General features: G+C 41.2%; 1 protein-coding gene and 1 pseudogene across 2 annotated transcripts in view; both read left to right on the forward strand.

Moving 5' to 3' along the window:
- Positions 1–23,879, forward strand: part of PIP5K1B (phosphatidylinositol-4-phosphate 5-kinase type 1 beta) — a gene marked incomplete at both ends in the record, with an annotated part of 194,451 nt that overhangs the window by 33,138 nt on the left and 137,434 nt on the right. The window contains one exon of the mRNA XM_080708994.1: positions 11,656–11,786. Within this exon, the coding sequence (XP_080565120.1) occupies positions 11,656–11,786 (131 nt within the window). The remainder of the gene's footprint in view (positions 1–11,655; positions 11,787–23,879) is intronic.
- Positions 12,693–14,084, forward strand: LOC308272013 (elongation factor 1-alpha 1-like; annotated as a pseudogene). The gene has a single exon. The product of its transcript is annotated as an elongation factor 1-alpha 1-like (transcript).

A 23,879-nucleotide genomic window follows, 5' to 3' on the forward strand; every position in this document is an offset into this window, starting at 1 on the left:
GCACGGGGATTACAAGCGTGCGCCACCACATCCGGTGACTTTTCTTTTTTCAAATTTTATTATATGAATTTTGTGTCCTGCTTTTTAGTGTAACATAATACTTTATTTTTCCAAACTTTGTTTTCTAAATATAGTTTTGGGGTCAGTTTAATTTTCTTCGTGGTACTGGCAGTTGAACCCAGGGGCATTCTACCTCCAGTCTACACCCCCCCCCACACACACACACACACACACCGGCCTTTTTAAATTTGTTGCAGGATCTTGCTAGTTTGCTCAAAGTCTCGCTGTGTTGCCAGGTGACCCTGCGATCCTCCTGTCTTCGCCTCCCAAGTACTGGGATTACAGGCATGCGCCACCACTCCTGGCTGAAAATACAGTTTAAATGACAGCATGATTTGACTGGACTTTGTCAGATAATTTTGCGAAGTATTCTAGATCCAGATTAGAGGTACATGGGAATGATCAAAGAAGACGTTAATCCAGAGCTTTTGATATTCTGTGAAGTTCAAACACGCCTGCCCAACGAAAGCCATTTGTTGAGACTACAGACACTCCTTCCTTCAGACTCTCTTCTCTTGGTCCTGCTGCAGCTGTGCTGTCCTGGAGTTCTCTCTCCTTCCCTAGGTTGATGTTGCTGAGCTCTCTCAGATGCTCCCTCTCTGGGCTGCCTCCTCCCGCCCCTTCCTTTTCAATACCATCAACATGCCAGCAACTCTCCACTTTAAATACCAGCCCAGACCTCTTAGCAATGATCCATACTTGCATGTCAGCACCTCCGGCTGAATGTCTCACTGACACCGCAAACTGAACTATGTGTGTGTGTGTGTGTGTGTGTGTGTGTGTGTGTGTGTGTGCACGTGTGCACGCACATGTGTATTATAAATGTCATCATATTGGAATGCAAAGTGGCAGAAAAATACATGCCCATGACTCTTGGTGCCCTCCCCACTCAGTTCCTCCCTCCTCTCCCCCTCTCCCTCCCCCTGCATATCTTTGAAATTAGAATTTTCGAGGTGTGGTGGCTCATGCTTATAATCTCAGCATTTGGGAGGCTGAGGCAGGAGGATTGTGTTCAAGGACAGCCTTAGCTACTACTTAGTGAGGATCTTTGCAACTCAGTGAGACCCTGTTTCAAAAGTAAAGAATAAAAAATAGGGCTGGGGGTGTGGCTCAGAGGTAGAATGCCCCTGGGTTCCATCCTCAGTACTGCAAAAAAAAAAAAAATTATAAAAAAAGAAATTAGAATTGGTAATTTTGTATACATTGAGAGTATTATTTCAATGGTCATATTCTTTATCATTTCCTTCCCACTTTTTTCTTCCCTAACCCCCCTCAGCCACTCCTTTGGAGTGTCTGCTCATCCCTCTAAAAGAACTCTTAATCTTAAATATGTCTCTCCTTCAGTCTCTCCAACTCAGTACAGCAACTTCAGTTCTCTGAATTGCTCAAGGAAAGTGCCCATGTGCTTGCTCTCTTTCTCTCTCTCTCTCTCTCTCTCTCTCTCTCTCTCTCTCTCTCTCTCTCATTTCTAGTATATAGCTGGTCCTGCCTGTCCTCCAAACTTTATCTCACATTCAACTCTTCCTTCCATCTTCTCAGCTGTCACCCTTCCCTAGACCGTCAGCATTTTGTAGGAACCACTGCAACTGGCTCCTAATCTTCCTTCCAATCTGTTCTCTACACAGCAGCCAGAGTGCTCCTGTTCAAGTGGGAATGCCACCTCCTGATCAAAAACCATCACTGGTTTTACAGTCTGTTACTGGAACACATCAGGCCCTCCAGATTACTGGTGAGGCCCAAATCTAGATTCATCAGTCTTTCCAAACCCCAATTCCAGTGCTCTTCCTGTTGCTTACCTTTATTTCCCCATAATGACTTGCTCTCATACCCCTGAACCTTGCTGCTCCTCTGTCCCTGCAAGTCACCTCCCCTAGCCTCCTAGCGTGACCTTCTCTTTCCACGTGCACAAGTCCAGAATGTCAGTTCCATGAGATCAAAGAGTCTTTTCAGATCCCTCCTACGGCCCCAATTTGACCAAGACTGGCGGCATGTGGTGGGCACACAGCAGCCTTCGGTGGCATGACCTGCTGAGTGGTCCCTTCCTGCCTTTCAAGTCTCGGCCTAGAACATTCTTTGTATGAACATCCTCCTGCAGACTCCACCATTCCTTATTGAGTCTCCACCCTCCTGTCCTCAGTCAGGTCATCCTGTTCTTTCTGTCACTGACTATGGTTTGTCATTATATATGGGTATCTTTGTTTGAAATCTCCTTCTTACCACTAGTCTAGAAACTCCCATGAGAACAAGAACCATGTCTTTTTTCTGGTCCATGCTACTCCCAAAGCCTAGCACAATGCCCAGCCCCCAGTAAGTGCTCCGATCTGGGTCCTGTGGATGGACAGCATCTGACTTAATGGAGTGCCGAGAAGAGCCCTTCTCTCTGCCTGGGGCAACACTGGGGAAAATGCCAGGCTCAGTCCATTTCAGGAGAATATAATGCACAGAATAACAGGGCCCCAAAGATGGCTGTGTCCTGCTTCTTGGAACCTGTGTATGTTACCTTACATGGCAGAAGGAATGCGAAGATTTTGAGATGAGGAAATGATCCTGGATATCCAGGCAGGTTCTTAGGAAAGGGAGGCAGGAGGAGCATTCAGAAAAGAAGATGTGAAGAGAGGAATAGAACTTAGACAAAGAGAAACAGGAAATTTCTGCTGGCTTTGATGACGGAGTAAAGGGCCACACGTTACAGAATGTGGGCAGTCTCTAGAAACTTGGAAAAACAGGGTAACTGATTTTTCCTTAGGACCTCCAGAAGGGACACAGACTTGCTGACACTTCATTTAGACCTTCTGACCTACCAAACTATAAGATAGCTCATTTATGTTGCTTTAAATTTGTAGAATTGACTAGTACAGCAATAGAAAACTAATATTGGGGGTGACTGGAGAGATTGATTTGGAGAACCCAGAGGTGGGAGGTGGTCCTGCTTCTTTTTAGAAGGCAGTAGACTTCACGCCCCACAAACTCTCAGCCACATGGTCCAACAGATCTCATGCAAATCTGTCCTTTTTTTTTTTTTTTTTTAAATTACTGGGTCCTTTCGTTGGGACAAGAGAATCTGGAGCTGACTTGAACTGCAGAAATGAGAGGGAGTGGAGCCGGGAGTGGTGGGTGACACATGCCTGTAATCCCAGTATTTGGAAGGCTAAGATGGGAGGATTGTAGGTTCAAGTCCAGCAGATAGTAATTAAGCAAGACCATGTTTCAAAATAAAAAATGAAATAGGGCTGGAGGTATAGCTCAGAGATAGAATGACCCTAGGTTCAATCTCTAGTACCAGACACACAAAAAAAAAGAAAGAAAGAAAGAAAGAAAGAAAGAAAGAAAGAAAGAAAGAAAGAAAGAAAGAAAGAAGAGGAAGAGAGAGAGAGAGAGAGAGAGAGAGAGAGAGAGAGAGAAAAGGCAGGGAGGGGGAAGGGAGGGAAGAAAGAGGAGGTGAGGGAGTGGTAGGTATCTTTCGGCCCTAACTTGGGTTATAGTCTCAAGATCTTTGGTTTGGGAAATATGGGACATTTTTAAAAGAAGAGAAAGCATTAGATATTATTGCTGGGAAAAATATAAATAAGCAGAAACTTCTGTATGCAGTCATTAAAAGGTTCATGGACTTGTAAAGTCAGCTTGCTCAAGGATAGAATGGGTCAGTCGTGATATCCTTCCTTATATTGGGAGGGGTTACATTAAAAGATGTGCCTTCAGAGTCAAGCTCCGTGGTGTTTGGACCTAATCCTGTGACGAGGGTGCTGAGGACCCATTAAAAGCTTTCAAGCCAGGTAGTAACATGATCAGATTTGCACTTTTGAAACAAATCACTCTGGCAACATGTATATCGTCCATAATCTTATAATTAGTTTGGCTAACCTTAGAGGGAAAACTGCTTTTGACATGAAATGTTTCAGTGCTTCCTTTTAAGTCCGTGATATCAGATGACATATTAAGTGATCTAATTTCATAGACAATGTGCTGCAGGAAGCAGTTTCCTATAACCAATGTGAGGTCATTAAAACCTTGCTATTGTCAGATCATTGCTTCTTAATGTAGGCTTATTGTTACGATCATTGTTATGAGCTAATTGTTCAAGTGCTTCCCAGCTTCTAGCAGATCCACCCCCCACAGAGAAAACTCAGGGAAACTAAGCAAAAGGGTAGAGCATTGCACTGGGAACCTTTGAGGAAAGCACAGTACTGCTCCTGGCTCTAGAAACACACCAGCCGAGGGATTTAGATCAAGCCAGCCCTCCGAAGCCACAGTCTACGTCTATGCAGTGGGCATTGTAATTCCTACCTAGCCACGAAACAGTTGTAATCATGAAATATAGTCTTTAAAAGATAGAGCTTTGAAAACGATAGCATTTGCACAATTGCAAGCTGAAATTCATTTTCCTCTTAAATTACCATCGTACCTTAATGGGATTTGGGTTAGTAAAGAGAAACTGTGAAAGTAAATGTTGTGGTTTGCCTTTGTGATGTTGTAGAGCTCTGTTTCCAAGTATCACATGCTTTAGATTTTTCTAGTATCCAGGCAACATAGTGCTTCCACTTAACCCTTGTGGTGTCCTGGATTTAAAAATAGACTGTTTTGTTATATTCAGAATTCTAAACCCATATTAAACCTTTTTTAGAGGAATCAAAGGTGCCCCTTGAAGTTACAAGGGGAATGGTCATATCCCAGCATTTTTAGGGTATATTCATACCATTCAGAGAAATCAGTGGGCTCATAGTGTATGCACAGCCGTGAATGCACTGCAGTCTAACCGATTTGTTAGTGGTATTCTATAGGAAGGAAGGAACAGGGGGAAATGGCCATGGGCACTTGACACAGAATTTTCTTTGTCATCATCAGGACTTGCTAATCTGCTACTCAAAGGTACTCCCTGTAGCATTTCCAAGTTTGTTTGTTTGTTTGTTTTGTGTGGTACTGGAGGTAGAACCCAAGGGCTTTTCTACCTCCGGGCTATACTCCCAGACCTATTTTTTTATATACTTTATTTGGAAACAGGGTTGCACTAAGTTGCTGAGAGCCTCACTCAGTAGCTGATGCTGGCTTTGAACCTGTGAGATCCTCCTGTCTCAGCCTCCCAAGCACTGGGATTACAAGCCTGTACCACCATGCCCAGCTATTTGTTTGTTTTTATAGTTTCAAAGCACAACATCAGGCCAGGCCTACTGTCCAGTGGGAAGATGTCAGGTCATGGGGCCTCGCTTACTGGTGGTTTAAGAAACCACATGCTATAGTGAATACAACAGGCATTTCCATGAAGCAGGCAGGATGTTTTTCTAACTACACTCCTATATCTGTGTGAACGCATTTAAGCTTTACAGAGATGGGGAAGAGGAAACTTTGAGGTGTCATCCTACAGGGGCAGAAAAATCTGCTTTCTGTTAATGACTCCCCATACTACCGAGAGTGACATTAATGGTGGTACCGACGTTTATGAGTTTTGAGTTTTTCTTTGCCTTACTCATGGTTGAGTATGATTAGAAACAAGTAAAATAGTTTATTCATGTTCCATAATAGTTTATCCATTAAAAGGAATAGCTCTCCCAGACCTCTTCCTATTGCTCAGGTCAAACATCCAGACTCAAAAGACAACTTCTAACTTTGACTGTTGACTTATTTTGAAAAAACAGATGTGGGAGCAGCCTAGGCATGCAGTCAGACTCTGCTATGCACCCTCAGAGTGACTTGGACAAGCCACCTAATCCTGCCGAGCTGCCAGTTCCCACTTGTCAAGTGGAAATAACTTGGCAGCATGCTTCAGGATCCTTGAGAAGGCAGTGAGTTAAGAGAGTCTGAGATTAGAGGCAACAGAGTGTACTTGTTCATAATTCGGACTCTGGAGCCAGCCCCTCTACATATGTCCCAGTTCCACCTCTTCCACCAGCTGTGTGACCTTATGGAACGTGCTAAACCTTCCTAAGTCAACAAAATGCAGACAATAATGAGGGTCCTTTACCCCAAAGTCTTGGGACAAGATGTCTTTAATTTCAGATTTCTTTGGATTTTGGAATATTTGCACATTCATAATGAGATATCTTGGCAGATAAAAATTCAGATAATAATGAGGGTCCTTTACCCAAATTCTTGGGATAGGATGTGTCTTGGATTTCAGATTTCTTTGCATTTTAGAATATTTGCATATGCATAATGAGATATCTTGGCAATATGACCTATGAATCATTTTATATATGTTAATGATCTTTAATAAAATTTTACTGGTGCATTGTAGTCATACATCTTAATGGGGTAAGGAGATATACATGCACACATCACCCAATTTGCCCTTACCCAATGCCCATCCCATTCCCTCCCCCTCCTTCCTTCCCATGCTTGGTTTTGTAATTGCCTTTGATATATTTGTTTAAGTACATCATGTGCTTTAAAGAGTTTCCCTCTTCCCCCTCCCATCCACTCAGCTAGGTCACCTTCATTGCTCCTCTGTAGGATCCCTTCTTCATCTAGAGTTCCTCCTGTTACCCATGTCTCCCTAGCTTTCGCATATTAGGGAAAGCATCTGATTTCTTATTTTTTGTGACATATTCCTGTAAATGCCATTATTTTTCTCTCCTTTATGACTGGGTAAAATTTCATTTGTACATATCCCATAGTTTTGTAAGCCACTCATCTGTTGGCAATGGTGAATTGTGCAGCTATGACACATTAGTGCATTAGTTTGGTATTTTGGTTTTAATTCTTTTTAGAGATACCCATATGGTATTGTTGGATCATATGGTAAGTTCGTTTTCATTCTTCTGAGGATCTTCCATACTGTTTTCCAAAGTGGTTGCACTAATTTGCAATCCCATGAATAATGTATTAGAGTTCCTACTTATCCACATCCAATCAATTACAGTTACTTTCTTCCTTGGAATCCTTTTATTTTCCACACTGATTCCCAGTTACTGAAATCCTGAAAGCCAGAAGGTGAGTAACTTTGACAAGATGATCCACTCACAACCAATTTTTTTTAAGAGATCACTTGGATCTGGGAATCTGCTGAGAGATAAGGTGAAGCAGCGGCAGCTTCTAGTGTTTCCTGACAGGACGGTTGCAGGAACCCACTGGTCCTTTGCTGTGGAGCAGGCTCCAGTCCCAACCTCACTGTGGAGCAGGTCCAGGCCCCAGCCTCACTGACTCCAGCCCCAGCCTCACTGACTCCAGTCCCGGCCTCACTGTGGAGCAGGCCCTGGTCCCAGCCTCTCTGGCTCTGGTTCTGGCCTCACTGTGGAGCAGGCCCTGGTCCCTGTCACTGTGGGCAGGACGTCTACAGAGGTTCCCCTTTTTTCAATTTATTTTTTTTTTAATTTTTAAATGAAAGAAAACAGAACATGTCTTTTGTAGAAGCTGGGAGCCCAAATACCTAGCAGCAATGGATTTTATCTCCCCGCCAAGAGCAGAGGCCCACAGCTTCACCACAGAGAGCGGGATCTGCTGCTCCTAATGCACCATGGCCCCCAGCACAGCAGCCATGAGTGCCAAGTTCCCCAGAATGCGTGATGCAGTGAGCCCAGCCTGTTCATGTGGGGCTCCCTTTGACTGGCCCCTGAACATTTTTCTTACATAGTATGATGTCCAAAATTCCTGAGCATGTACAGCAGGAACAGTCTACTTTCTGGGAGATTTTTTTTCAAAAATTCAAGGTGGATTGGTGCCTCTCCCAAATACTGTCTGCCGCCGCCACCATCTTGATCCCTCTCTTATTTTAATGATTTTTAAAGGGGGTCTTTTTTTTCTATTTTGTCTTTTTGGACTGGGGTTTGAACCCAGGGCAGTGCACTTGTCAGGCAAGTGCTTTGCCGCTGAGCTACATCCCAGCCCTAATGATTTTTATATGTAAAACAAACTTTGTGAACCACCACTGACAGAGCTGGTAGTGTCTTTATTCCCTTGTGGTTGCTGAATAAACTGTGTTGTGCACCTGTATTTGGTTTGTGACCTGTCACATGAGGTTGGGTATAGAATTTCCCACTTGTGGCATCAAGTCCATACTCAAAAAGTTTTTGATCTTAGAGCATTTGGGATTTCAAACTTTAGGATGTAGAATGGTTTAACTTATAGTGCCTACCACTCAGTGTCATTGTGAGGATACAAGAGTTAATATATCCAGAAAGTGCTTAGAATACTGGCTGCCATTTAGGAAGCACTGCATAAGTGTGTGTTATGATTATGATAGATTATGATTATAATTGTTGTTATCCATATATCAAGTGTCTGGCACAAATTAGTTGATCAGAAATGATTAACTTTTATTATTCCTCCCATCCAAGCACTTGAATTTTAAGGAGTCTGGAAAGAAAGTCATATGATTTAAAGCCTGTTATTTAGCTTAACTAAACATGTCAATGGTGTGCTTTTGAAATTCTTATTCCATCAGAAACTCAAAATTTAATCTTGTACCATAGGAGAAGGATCTTTTTTGGTGTTTCTTAAGGCAACAGCAAATTATTAGACCTCACTCTAGATCTAAATTGGAAATTCTAGGGATTTGACCCACAATCTGTGTTACCCAGCATCCCCAGAGATTTTCTTGCTTCTTAAAGTATAGACTACTCATAACCTTGACTTGCCAGGGCAGGAACAATAAGGAAGTAGGTACTTTATTTGTGTGACAGACTCTTCCAACCCAAGAAGGTAGCTCTGGAAAGCAGAGTTAGGGATGGGGTTCAGGGAGGGCAAAGCCTTTTGAGAGCATGTGAGTCTGTGATAGGGCAGGTTCAGAATATTTTGGGGTGCTGAGCCCTCTGGAAAGGATTAATGTCGCATTTGTGCAGTACCACCCTGAGTGATGGATGGGAAAAGAGGTGCCATTTGAATTCTTGCATGCAAGGTTAAAACAAGGAAAATCCATTTCTGCCTTCAGAATTCAGAGCTGCCAGTACAAAAGGTCACTGACGCCAATTGGTGGCATTGCAGAGCTCAGAGAGGGAGTATTAAAATAGCAAACTTTTTATTTTTTATTTTTTTTTGGGGGGGGGTAAAGGTTATCTCATTTTATTTTTTTTATTTCTTTTTTTTTATTGAACGTAAATAGTATACATTTACACTATATTTGATGCCCTCCCCCCCGCCCCCATTTTCCTTTCCCCCCTCCCACCAATGGCTGTCCAGGTTAACCATGACTTATTCATACTTTTACACATGTTCAGGTGTAGACCCTCGTTAAACAAGACCGACCATCCTCCTCTCCTATCTTACCATCCAAACTTAGCTAGTATTTCCCCTTCAATAACTGGAGTCCCACTGGTATTCTTTGTGTTTCCTAGGTTGGGCATATTAGAGGAAACATATGTATCTTCTTCTTTTGTGCTTGGCTGATCTCACTTAACATAATGTTCTCCAGGGTTTTCCATCTCTTGCAAATGACATAATTTTGTTCTTCTTTATGGCTGAATAGAATTCCATTGTGTGTATTTCCCACAGTTTAATAGCAAACTTTTTAAAGCACTAGATGTACTAAGCACTTGTGTCTCAATCATTTGTATCGAGTATCTTACCACCCTAGAGTCTTCAGTAAAAAGGAATGTAAAAAAATCCAAGACATTTTTCTACTTTCTGCAGGGTCAGGGCTTTAGGTAGTTGTTCTCATACTAAGGGTGACGTAATATTTGCAGTGAAATAAGCAAAGGATTAATTGATAACTATGGAAAATGACTGCTACCAGTTGCACTCAGGGTTGATGTATTAGCACTGCGTAAGTGAGGCCATTTTAAGCAGAGTCAGCTAGAATCCACTGGAGACCTAGCCCTGTGTTGGTGCAGTCTGTTTGGGGTTTAGGCCTGGGTGACAGCAGATGACAATACCATGGAAATGGGGTGGAGAGGTTACGAGATATTAGTTTGGTTCCGTATATATTGTGTATGTGATCACAGAAGAGCATTGAGTAGTCTAAAAAGAGGTAAGTCATGCATACAAACAGTATTCGCAGTCATTAGGAATGGTTAAAACTATATCTGTATCTAGATATAGATACATACTGTGTATATATGTATATCTATATATGCATGTACATATATGTGTATTTACGTATAAACACATGTATATATACATGTATAATAATACACATATGGAATTAATTCTCTAAGCTAATGTTATATCAACTTAACTATGAATGATGTTAAGGAAGTAGCAAATTGGAAATATTAATGTCCTGCTGCTGTATGTGTGTGTGTATATATATTTTTTTTTGGGGGGGGGGCGGGTCTGGGGATGGAACCCAGGGGCATTCGACCTCTGAGCTACACCTCCAGCCCTATTTTTTATTCTTTATTTTGAAACCGGGTCTCACTAAGTTGCAGAGGGCCTCACTAAGTAGCTGAGGCTGTCCACAAACCGCGATCCTCGGGTCTCAGCCTCCCGAATGCTGGGATTACAAGCGTACGCCACCACGCCCAGCTAGGTGCAGGAAATTTTGATTATGGAGCCTTAGTTATACTAGTAAGGAGTTTCCTAATTAAATTTTGTTTATATACCAAAGACTCATTATTTTTTGCTCACTCATTTCCTATGAATATAAAACACTCTTACTGATCTTTGGATTTATTATACAAGTTCTGATTTTTTCTTTTTTTTTGTGGTACTGGAGATGGAACCCAGGGGCATTCTACCTCCATGCTACACCCCCAACCCTATTCTTTATTCTTTATCCTTTATTTTTTTTATTTTTTTATTTTTTTATTTTTTGGTGTGGTACTGGGGATGAAACCCAGGGGCTTTTTTTTACATCCGGGCTATACTCCCAGACCTATTGTATACTTTATTTGGAACAGACACTCACTAAGTAGCTGAGGCTGGCTTCGAACCTGTGCAATACTCCTGTCTCAGCCTCCCAAGCACTGGGATTACAAGCATGCACCACCAGGTCCAGTCTATTCTTTACTTTTGAAACAGGGTCTCACCGAGTTGCAGGGGGCTTCACTAAGTAGTAGCTGAGGCTGTCCACAAACCACGATCTTCCTGTCTCAGACTCCCAAATATTGGGATTACAAGCATGTGCCACCATGCCCAGCCAAGTTCTGATTTTTAAAAAAATACTTCTACTTAAAAATGTATCTACTTTAAAATGTATTTTTGCACTGGGCGTGGTGGCGCACGCTTGTAATCCCCGCGCTTGGGAGGCGGAAACAGGTGGATCATGCAGGTTCGAAGCCAGCCGCACTGGCTTAAGAGACCCTGCTTCCAAATAAAAATATGAAATAGGTCTGGGAGTGAAGCCTGGAGGTGGAAGGGTGTCCAGGAACCCCAGTACCACCAGAAAAAAAAATGCATCTTTTTGGTTAGAAATTATAATGCTGTGATTTAAAATGTTCCTGTATTATTAATAAAAGAAAGATAAATTTTTGGACTAATTTGACCCAAGAAGCATTTGTGGAGAAATTATTAAAAAATTAACTCTATGAAAAGAAAGATCCTTAATATTGAGAATAGATTCTCCATCAAAGAAATGATCACCTTCCCAAACCTCAGTTTCCTTGTTGTTTAGGTCCAAGGAGGGAAATGTAATCTCACTCTGCTGCTGTGGGGCTTGTGACCTTGATCAGGGCTGACTATCAAGACTAATGGGGTGACCTTTTGTTTTGTTTTGTTTGTTTTTTGCAGACTGCATCCTCTGCTATTAAAGGTGCTATTCAGCTAGGGATAGGGTACACGGTGGGGAATCTCACTTCCAAGCCAGAAAGAGATGTTCTCATGCAAGACTTCTATGTGGTGGAAAGTGTGTTCCTGCCCAGGTAAGAACATTTTTATTCATGACACTTTCTGGGCCAAGAAACCCTCACTATGACATTCCATTATTGAAGTACTTTTCATCATGTGCATGATTATGCAACGTGTGTGTGTGTGTGCATGTGTGCGTGTGTGCGTGTGTGTGTGTGTTAGACCTCTGTGGTTCAGCTATATTGTTGCATCAGGGTGGCTTGCATTTTTTATATGGAGATGGAAAGTATTTTTCTCTCTGGCCAATTGTAATTAGTTGTAATGAATGCCTGGAAAAACATATGGAGAAGGATTCTGAGATTCATCAGGAAAGGGTGCAATAATCACATGGTGTCTGCCACTGGTTTAGAAAAAAGAAACTTCCATGAAGCAGAGCGATGGAAGGCATTTTCTATTTCTAATTTTAAAAAGAATGGGTGGTGGGCCCACAACTGGGCCTTGCATCTAGGCTTGGTGTATAAGTCCTCCTTTGCAATGACTTTAACTTAACTTTCCTCCAGAAAAACTGAAGAATCCTGCTGCTTTGACACCAAGTTTGCAGAACTGCCATAGTTACCCATATATGTTGCTTCTAGCTTTTTTCAGTCTGGAGAGGAAAAGGGCAAATGTTTAGATACATCTGGGGATAGATAATGTTGATGGTTGCACAACAATGTGAGTGTACTCAATGCCACAAAACTATATACATACAGTATGTCTATGCTGGGTATGTTTTACCCCAAAAAAGTAAATATATAGAAACTCTAAAAATCATTAACTCCTTACTAAAGCAATGGGAGAAGCAGTCATTAAATTGGAAATGTCACCATAAGTGATAAGATTTTTCAAAACAAATAGACTATGAAATAAAAGTGAAGCTTTTTCGCAACGGGTTTGCCGCCAGAACACAGGTGTCGTGAAAACCACTGCTAAAAGCCAAAATGGAAAAGGAAAAGACTCACATCAACATCGTTGTCATTGGACACGTAGATTCCGGCAAGTCCACCACTACTGGCCATCTCATCTACAAATGTGGTGGGATCGACAAAAGAACCATTGAGAAGTTCGAAAAGGAGGCGACCGAGATGGGAAAAGGTTCTTTCAAGTATGCCTGGGTCTTGGATAAATTGAAAGCTGAGCGTGAGCGTGGTATCACCATTGACATCTCCCTGTGGAAATTTGAGACCAGAAAGTATTATGTGACTATATCATCGATGCCCCCGGACACAGAGACTTTATCAAAAACATGATTACAGGCACATCTCAGGCTGACTGTGCTGTCTTGATTGTTGGCTGCTGGTGTTGGTGAATTTGAAGCTGGTATCTCCAAGAATGGACAGACCCGTGAGCATGCCCTTCTGGCTTACACACTGGGTGTGAAACAACTGGTTGTTGGTGTTAACAAGATGGATTCCACTGAGCCACCTTACAGCCAGAAGAGATACGAGGAAATCGTTAAGGAAGTCAGCACCTACATTAATAAAATTGGCTACAACCCTGACACAGTAGCATTTGTGCCAATTTCTGGTTGGAATGGTGACAACATGCTGGAGCCAAGTGCTAACATGCCCTGGTTCAAAGGATGGAAAGTCACCCGTAAAGATGGCAGCGCAAGTGGAACCACACTGCTTGAAGCTTTGGACTGCATCCTGCCACCAACTCGCCCAACTGACAAGCCTCTGTGGCTGCCCCTCCAGAATGTCTACAAAATTGGAGGTATTGGTACTGTCCCTGTGGGCAGAGTGGAGACTGGTGTTCTCAAGCCTGGCATGGTGGTCACCTTTGCTCCAGTCAACGTCACAATTGAAGTGAAATCTGTTGAAATGCACCATGAAGCTCTGAGTGAAGCTCTTCCTGGAGACAATGTGGGCTTCAATGTCAAGAATGTGTCTGTGAAAGATGTTCGTCGTGGCAATGTGGCCGGTGACAGCAAAAATGACCCACCAATGGAAGCAGCTGGTTTCACTGCTCAGGTGATCATCCTGAGCCATCCAGGCCAAATCAGTGCTGGCTATGCTCCTGTACTGGATTGTCACACAGCTCACATTGCTTGCAAGTTTGCTGAGCTGAAAGAGAAGATTGACCGCCGTTCTGGTAAGAAGCTGGAAGATGGCCCTAAATTCTTGAAGTCCGGCGATGCTGCCATTGTTGATATGGTTCCAGGCAAGCCTATGTGAGTTGAGAGCTTCTCCGACTATCCTCCTCTGGGTCGTTTTGCTGTTCGTGATATGAGACAGACAGTTGCTGTGGGCGTCATCAAAGCAGTGGACAAGAAGGCTGCTGGAGCTGTCAAGGTCACCAAGTCTGCCCAGAAAACTCAGAAGGCTAAATGAATATTACCCCTAACACCTGCCACCCCAGTCTTAATCAGTGGTGGAAGAATGGTCTCAGAACTGTTTGTCTCAATTGGCCATTTAAGTTTAATAGTAAAGGACTGGTTAATGATAACAATGCATCATAAAACCTTCAGAAGGAAAGGAAAATGTTTTGTGGACCATTTTTTTTTTGTGTGTGTGGCAGTTTTAAGTTATTAGTTTTTAAAATCAGTACTTTTTAATGGAAATACCTTGACCAAAAATCTGTCACAATTTTGAGACCCATTAAAACAAAAGTTTAATGAGAAAAAAAAAGAAATAAAAGTGAAGATATTAGATATGGGGACTTGGGAAAAATTATTTTGTCTTTAGGGCTATGGAGATTGACTTTTCAGACACAATTATATTTAAAATTAACATTTCTCTTCAAAATAAGCCTTTGCTAGTGGGCCTGGCTAAGAGTAGTTGAGTTGACACTTTACTTTCCATGTTCTCTTTGCCTTATTTTTTTAATTGCCAGGAAAATATTTGCACATTTATTTTGTGTCCTGCTGTCAGTTGTCTTTAGGTAAATGCAGCGTAACTTCTCATGTAATCACAAAGGACCCCATAAAATTTTTAAAGTTAACTGTGAACCCAGACAGCCTAGTTTGGTTTTCAATACTCTTAGCTGAAGAATTAAGTTGGTCCACTGAATGTTTTTGAAGTTTGCTTCTCTAGGGTCCTCTAGCCATAGTGAGAACAAGATTCCAGACAGAATGTGGACAACCCCACGTTCTAAGAGACTGAAACTTTCTCTGTGTTTGCTTTAACCAGTCTGTTTATCATTCCCAGGAGGTGTGTGCTATTGACATTCCTTTCTTTGAAAGCCATGAGATCGCTAGTTCATCATCATATTTTGAAACAATTTTTTAGGCTTATCACTCCCTGAAGTGTGTTTACAGATGTTCTAGTTTTCATGTTCATCTATGGTCCCTATCTAGACACTTAAGCCATATGCTTTCCTTTGGCTACAAAGAACAGAGGCATAGAGGACCTTAGTAGGAGGGTGCTGTCACTAAGTCCAGGGCACTAGGGCAGTTACAGCAGAAAGTGAGGGTGCTCCTTCCTCACACCTAGGTGCTCCCAGAAGAACTAAGTGCTCCTTGCTCATCTCTCTTGCAAGTGTCCATTTAGCATGACCAATCATTGGTGGGCACTTGGAGAAAACATCACCCAAGCACAAGGTCCCCAGACCTGCAGCATCAGCATCACCCAGAACTTATTAGCTATGCAGATTCTTAGATTCCACCCCAGATCAACTGAGCCAGCCACTCTGTGGATGGAACCCAGGAATCTGTTTAACAAGCCCTCTGGGGGACTCTAAACACAGAGAAATGTGAGAATTCTGGCCTAGCACTAGTAGATACCAAATTTTGTACTTGGAGTTATTAGTCTGATACTTAACAAAAACACATTCTTCTCAGATGCCCATAGAACTTTCTCCAAAATAGACTACATCCTGGGCCACAAGCAAGCACCAGTAAATTTAAAGATGTAATATAATTCCCCGCATCTTCTCAGATCACAACAGAATAAAAGTAGAAATCATCAACAGGAAGACCAGAATAAATTACCAAATACATGGAGACCAAATGATAAATTCTTGAATGAGGAGTGGATGAGAAAAGAAATAAAGGGAGAAATAAAAAATTGGGGGGGAAATAAATGAAGATAAAGACACGACATACCAAAATATGGAACACTTGGAAGGCAATGTTAAGAAGAAAATTTATAGCAGTGAGTGCCCACATGAGAAAAACAGAAAGTCACCCAATAAACAACCAAATGACACACCCCAAAGGACCTAGAACAAGGACAGTCTAATCCCAAAGCCAGCAGAAGGCAGGAGATAATCGAAATCAGAGCAGAAACGAATGAAATAGAGAATAAATTGATGTCTTAAAGTTATATCTATTTACAACTAAATTACACGTGGTGCTGTATCAGAGCTTCACAACAAGAAGCACATAAGCAGGACCTTCTCATTAGTTGGGTAGTTAAAGGCATTTTCTGAGTATAGATATCCACAGAGACTTGGTTCCGGGACCTCCATGGAATCCAAAACCCACTGAAGTTTCTTGTGCAAAATGGCACAGTATTTGTATATAATCTGTACACATACTTTAAAATATTCCTAGATTACCTCTAATACCTAATACAGTATAATACCATGTAAGTAGTTGTTATACTTTGTTGTTCAGAGAACAATGCCAAGGAAAAAAGTCTGTGAATGTTCAGTACAGATTCAGGACTATGTTATTTTTTCTGAAATTTTTCACTCCTCGATGGTTGAATCCATAGATATGGAACCCTTGGATACTGAAGGGCAACTGTGTACCCCTTCTGCTCATGGTAGCTTATTATAACTCTTCTACATTCTTTTCAATTAAGAGAAAATTATGACATTTTCACTTTCACTTCACTTTTTTTTTTTTAGGAGTAGGAAACTGAACTTGTAAATACCTAGAAGTGTCTTTGGCCTTCGTTCCATCACCCACAGGAGCCAGAGCAGACACACCACTGGGGGTGCAGGGGGAAAGAGCTGACTGTCCCTGATTTTGAAGCATCCACCATCACATTTTAGAATACTTATAGCCTTTAAATGTCAATATGACATTAAACATTTGAATCAGACCAAGAATTTCTTTAAGAAAACACTATATTGTTTAAGTAACTTACACACTGTGGGCATATTTACATGAAAACTTATTTGAGTCTTGCCTCAGTTTCCTACATGGACTCCGTCTCTTCATAGGTATAGATTAGGGAGAGGGCCCAGTGTATCTCAATGGAGGTACTATTATGGATGAGATCATTCTTTGTACAAGGCTGAACATTTCAGGAAATCTGCATCCCAGGCCCTGCCTGTTGATATCTTCTAATTACCAGAGTGACCAAAAATTCCTCACAAAGTGATGGGTGAATATATATACATGGGAAAAATTAATAAGTTGTACACGTTATTGTTTGTCAATAATCACTCAATAGCTGTCAAACACCCATATTTCTAAGTACATCTAGGGTAGCTGGGCAGTATAGGCCCTGGCCATGAGCACTTGAACTCTTCTTAGGTCTCTGCTCTTGATCATAGAAAACTAATCTGTTGAAATGACTTGAGACGTTTCCATTGACTGCCCCTCCAAAGCTGTGGCATCTGTTTCCCTTAGTAACCAAATGCATTGGATTATTTCTATACTTATTTTTTAATTAGCTCAAGGTTAATTTTAGAGACATTTATTTTACAGAATATTTCATTTTGTAGAGGGGAAAAGCCATGGACTTGTGAAAGCTTTGAGAGAAGATATAAAAATCCCTTTCAACTCTCTGGTTCCCTGAGCTTTCAAAATCACAAAGTAGATACATTTTTAGAACCATGATAAATATCTTAATCTTTTGACTCTCAATGTTGTGTTGTGATCAGAAGCTCAAGGTTGTAGAAAAGTTTTCATATGTTGATGAGATAAAGAAGAAAGAGGAGTGTTTATAGAATTTGTACATTGTGAACATGATCCTGAGGTGGCAGAGGGAGGCAACGTTTGCAAGTACCATCTATGAACCATGCATAATTTCACTTAAAAAGTATCTCACTTATACAGTCTGTAATATTACTTTTTAATAATAAGAGTAATATAGTATTACTATTATCACCTCTCAAGTTTACAAAAAAATCCATCTGACATGAAGTAATTAAGGCCCTAAGATATACTATACAACCAACACATGGCAAAGCTAAGATTTGAACCCAGGATAGCTGGCCCTGAAGTTTTATTTTCTCTATACTGTGGTAATAAAGCAGGAATGGCATTTCTGCTTTTTTGAATCAAGAAAAGCTTCCAGATTTTTTTTTTAACTAGAGATTGAACTAAGGGACATTCTACCTCTAGAGCTATACCCCCAGCCCTATTTTATTTTATTTTTATTTGGAAATAGGATCTCACTAAGTTGCAGAGGGCCTCGCTAAGTTGCTGAGACCGACCTTCAACCTGAAATCCTCCTGTCTCAGCCTCCCAAGTAATCTCACTGGGATTACAGATGTGCTAGCTTCCAGCTTTTATCTTGAAATTTTTTAACCTTAACCTAAGTCCATCTCTTTGGGCTCCTAAAACTAGCTCATTTCTTCTCTCTCCAAGAGACAATATAATTAATCCTTTAAAGTGACCAGTGTATTTTGAAAGCTGGAAGTAAAGTTTAAATGTCTTTCCAAATATAAGAATGATTACTTAAATGAAGAATTTTTTTTGTCTTTACATTTTAATCTCCTTACTTGTGAAACAGAAGCTTATTTCTTTGTGTGAGGATCATTGTGGAAAACAAACTGCACTTGGGCTTCACTGGTATGCTCTGGAGGAAGCCAAAAGATGCCCTCAGTTGGGACAAGAATTCCACAGAACTATCACAAAGGAAAAATATTGTTCTGAATGACAGGCAAACCTGTATGTAAAAGGTTAGTATACATGTGGCCAAATATCATTGCTCCATGCTGCAGTTTCGATAAATTAGCCATCCCTCTGCACGTCACAGCATACTGACATAAACTCGTGCAAGGGCCATTCTCTACCACAAGCCAGCACGCTACAGTCCAAGGGACAAATCCATCTCAGTCCGTGTTTTTGTAGATAAAGTTTTATTGAAACATAAGCTTGTCCGTTAATTTAGGAGTTGCTTGCCGTGCCTTTCTGCAGTAGCAGCAGTGCTGAGTAATTGCCACCGAAACTGTTTGGCTCTCAATGCTTAAAATATTTACTGTCTGGACCTGTATAGAAAAAGATTGTCAGTCCTCGCTCTGTACAGACATTTGCAGATAGAACACAAAGCTGGGAAAAGAGTCTTCTTCCCAGGACTAAGTTGTGACTATTCCTGAGCAAGCCAATAATATGATGCCCCTTCAAGCCAACACTCGGTGCATACCTGTAATCCTAGTACTTGGGAGGCTGAGACAGGAGCATTGCGGGTTCATGGCCAGTCTCAGCAACTCCCATCCACTCTGCTTCCTGCTGAGGTTCCTGCCCGGGAGGGGAGCCAGCTGATTAAGAAAGGACCTCTGAAACCTCTGAACTATGAGCTAAATAAATCTTTTCTTCCTCTAAGTTGTACTCTCAAGTGTTTGGGTCATAGTGGCAAAAATGCTGAACAAGACAGATACAATTTGAAATAAAGAAAATGCACCCAATAGAAAATGCTGCCTGTAAACAGCAAAGCTCTAGGTCTCAGCTCATAAACTGGACCCCGTGCGTGTCTTTGATTTGCTAAATTAGTTTCACCTCGTTACTTCATACCAAATCTCCCTTGTCTAGTGCCACCAAAAACAGTACTTGTTATCGGGCCCTAAAAACACCTGCAGCTGTGGGGTCCGCGGTGGGTATAGATGAGAGCACCACCATGTAGCTAATGGAAGCTACATCAGTGGAATTTTACCTTCCTGATCCTGCATGCAGGGGCCTGAGGGAGAAGTGACTGGGATATTTGGGCATGACATAGGCTGAAATCTGCCACTGCACCCTGAAACGGAAGACCAGTAGGTGTGTCAGGTCTCAGGGCATTCCTGTCGGCTGTGACTTTTATTCTGCTTTGGGTCTAATCGTTCAGTTTTGTTTGTTCCTCACCAGTTTGAGCCATGACTCTGTGTGTGTGTGTGTGTGTGTGTGTGTGTGTGTGTGTGTGTGTGTTTTCAAACTGTGACGACAAGCAGTGGCTTAAAAACCAAACTCTACTCAGAATAGGTGAATCTGAGAATACCAGAGCTTATCCATGATCAAATTTTAACTGCTTCTTGGTGAAAAGGAAAAAGACAAGACAGAGAAAGTACTATTTTTTTTAATGCCATACTCCATTTCAGGTGTTAGAGTGTCCTTCCTTTACATATATATATACTCACATAACGTGTCCTAGTGTGCTAGGGACATGCATGCACACAGCAGCTGGTGAGCTTTCCCCTGAACCCTCCCCTTCTCCATACGTGATATTAAGATTGGCATTGTTCATTTCACATAGGTACAAAACATCAAAGGAAGTGTTTTCTTCATTAATTCTCCCTCCCCAACCCCTCCCCACCTTACCCCATAGCTCCACGGGGATGGTACTCTGTGCTTGCTTAATTGTTTAGGTTCCTAGTTGGCAAAATAAAGTTGGAAATCCAGTGCTGGCTTCCAACTTTTGCTGTCCCAATTTTTCTGACCCATGGGACCCAGACATCTAAAACCACCACTCAAAACCGCACAGCTGAAACTCCCAAAGCCTCAACTCATGCCAAGACAAGAGGTAGGGTTGTTTTTTTTCACTCATAAATCATTGAAGAAACCTAAGGTAAATCTTCAAGTGTGAAGACGTCTGCTCTTCCTCAGCCCTCACTTTGCTGAGTCTGGATGCTTAGCAGGGGCTCCTGGCAGGTAGCACCAGGCCAGACACAGCCGCCTGCAGGGTGCTGTGGCACACGAGCACTGTGGCGTCCCTGCACTCGCTGCCCGGCACTTCTGCCATGGCCAGAGCTTGCTAAGCACTTGGTACCTGTGCTGAGACGATCCTGTGCTGGGTTTCGGTGGGCCAGGCCCACATCCACACACAGTAAGCCTCCGCATGTGACCTCAGCGTGCCAAGCAGCTGCCTGCTGGCCCGTCCGCGCTGGACATCACTCCTGACCAGGGACAGCCATCTCCCCCACTTGTATGCTTCAGTGGAGGTTCGTTCATGTCTAGGTAGTAATTGTTATTCACGGGAACACAGCTGCCATGGGACTGAGCATGCGGAGCTCTTTAGAGGAAGGGAGGATAAGCTTATGACTTTTCATTAACCTCTAACTTTTTAAAAATTATTTAACTTTTTTGCCGGGCATGGTGGCTCACGCTTGTAATCCCTGCGCTTGGGAGGCGGAGACAGGAGGATTGCACAGGTTCAAAGCCAGGCTTGCTGGCTTAAGAGACCCTGTTTCCAAATAAAAATATAAAATAGGTCTGGGAGTGTAGCCCAGAGGTAGAAGGGTTCCATCCCCAGTACCACCAAAAAAAAAAAAAAAATTAATTTTTTTGTGTTACTGGCGATGGAACCCAGGGGCATTCTACCTCCAAGCTATAGCCCCAGCCCTATTTTTTATTCTTTATTTTGAAACAGGGTCTCATTGAGTTGCAGCGGGCCTCACTAAGTAGCTGAGGCTGTCTGCGAATCGGGAACCTCCTGTCTCAGCCTCCCAAATGCTGGAATTACAAGTGTGCGCCACCACACCTGGCATTGAATTATTTGATTTTTGAACGATAATACATGGTAGAGTTGGTCCTGCCTCTAAAAATAAAACTGTAAGAAGTGTTCCTTTTGTTCCTATTCCTTTTTAAACCTAGTGTCCAACTCCAATTGTCACTGTTACTAAAGTCTTGTTTTTCCTTCAAAAATTTTTTATGCATTATACTTGCCAAAAGAATATTTGTTCCTTTTTTATACAGATGGTAGCATGTCGTGCATAACATTCTAAAGCATGCTTCGCCAACTTAACAAGTTATCTTAGAGATTTCGCCTTGTCAGTACATACTAAGCATCCTCATTCTTTTTTCATATAATTAGGGTTTCTTTAGTTGTAACTCAAGCAGAAATATATTTTAAACATCAGAAAATGTTTATAATAGAACATGGAATGAAAAAAGGTAATTTTGAAACAGTGTGCAACATTTTCATACACAACAGTGTTATGTCTGAGTTTTTCCCCCTTCTTTGTACTTTAAATTTTTTTCTGTTAATTTTTTTTTTACCATGAACATATATCTACAATAAGATGAAAAAGCCATGTGTTCTTTTTTATTTTTATTTTTTATAGTTCTGGAGAATGAACCCAGGGGCATTTTACCTAGAAGCTACACCCGGAGCCCCCCCCCTTTTTTTTTTTTTTTTTGGTGGTACTGTGGTTCCTGGAAGCCCTTCTACCTCCAGGCTACGTTCCCAGACCTATAATGTATACTTTTTTTATTTGGAAACAGGGTCTCTTAAGCCAGCACGGCTGGCTTCGAACCTGCGTGATCCTCCTGTCTCCGCCTCCCAAGCGCGGGGATTACAAGTGTGCGCCATCACACCCGGCTTCCTCATTCTTTTTTTTTTTAATTTATTTATTTTTATTGGTGCACTGTATTCATACATCATAGTAGGATACATACTTTTGGAGACATACATGCACACTTTTCCCAGTCAGCCCCCACCCAATCCCCACCCCATTCTCTCCCTATCCCTCCCTCACATGCTTGGCTTAGTAGTTGATATCTAGTATTATGGCAATTTATCTAAAATTAAAAATGATAATCTCACATAACAGTTTCATTTGTCTGATACCAAGCTTTTGCTGACTTAAAGATAACATTTCAATATTTCTTTTTGCTTTCTTACCAGAGAATATTTTTTTTCTATTTTTTAGGTGAAACTATCATATATTTATATATTTATTTTTCAGAAAAAAATCTATCCTAATATGGAATATGGACTCTAGGTACCCAAAACGATCTTGAAAAAGAACAAAGCTAGAAGATATATATTTTCTGATTTCAAACCATATAAAGCTACAATAATTGAAACAGTGTAGTACTATTCTAAAGTCAGATATATAAACCATTGGAGTTAAAAGCCTAGAGCTAAATTCTTCCCTATATTGTCAAGTTATTTTTGACAAGGTTTCCATGAACATTTGGTGGTGGAAATATTAATCTTTTAACTAAATATTGTTAGAAAATAATAATTACATGGAAAAGAATAAAATTGGACCCTTACCTAATCCCATATACAAATATTAACTCAAAATAGATAATAGACCTAAATATAAATCTTTTTTTTAATTTTTATTTATTTTTATTTTATTTTATTTATTTATTTATTTATTTATTTATTATTATTTTTTGGTGGTACTGGGGTTCCTAGAAGCCCTTCTACCTCCGGGCTACACTCCCAGACCTATTTTTACATTTTTATTTGGAAACAGGGTCTCCTAAGCCAGCGCGCGTGGCCGGCTTCGAACCTGCGCGATCCTCCTGTCTGCCTCCCAAGCGCGGGGATTACAAGCGTGTGCCACCACGCCCGGCAATATAAATCTTAAGACTATAAACTTTTAGGAGAAAATCTGGGTCATTAAACCTCACAACATTGAAATTGGCAGTGATTTCTTGGTTATGATTTCATACAAACTCCCTAAAAAAAAATTGTATATCCAAAGACAATGTAAACAGAGTTAACAGTTACTAATAGAATGGGATAAAATATTTCCAAATGCTATATCTGAAGGTATATTAATATTCCAACTAGAAATCCTAGAAATTAACAACAATAAAGGCAAACAATACCCTTTAGAGATAGGTAAAAGACTAACATAAATAATGAATCTCCACAGATAACCAATCTTAGTTGTCTGTTGGATGGAAAATCTTGTTTCTCTAGTTCTGGAGTGTGTTACCTATTTCTTCTTTGTAGTTAATCTCTTTGAGTATTTTCTCTAGTGCTCGTTTTGAAGACATAAATTCCTTCAGTTTCTGTTTGTCATTGAAGCTTCTTATTTCTCCATCTAATTTGATAGAAAGTTTTGCTGGATAGGAAATTTTTGGCTGGAAGTTGTTTTCTTTCAGAATTGGGAATATGTTACTCCAAGCCCTTCTGGCTCTCATAACTTGGTTTGGGAAGTCTGGAGTGATTCTAATTGGTTTGCCTCTGAATGTCACTTGGCCCTTTGCTTTTGTTGCCTTTAAGATTCTCTGCTTGGCTTCCACATTGGTCATTTTGACAATTATGTGGCGTGGGGATCCTCTTCTCCGATCC

Source organism: Muscardinus avellanarius (genome assembly GCF_963383645.1).
Source record: "Muscardinus avellanarius genome assembly, chromosome: 13".
NCBI lineage: Eukaryota > Metazoa > Chordata > Mammalia > Rodentia > Gliridae > Muscardinus > Muscardinus avellanarius.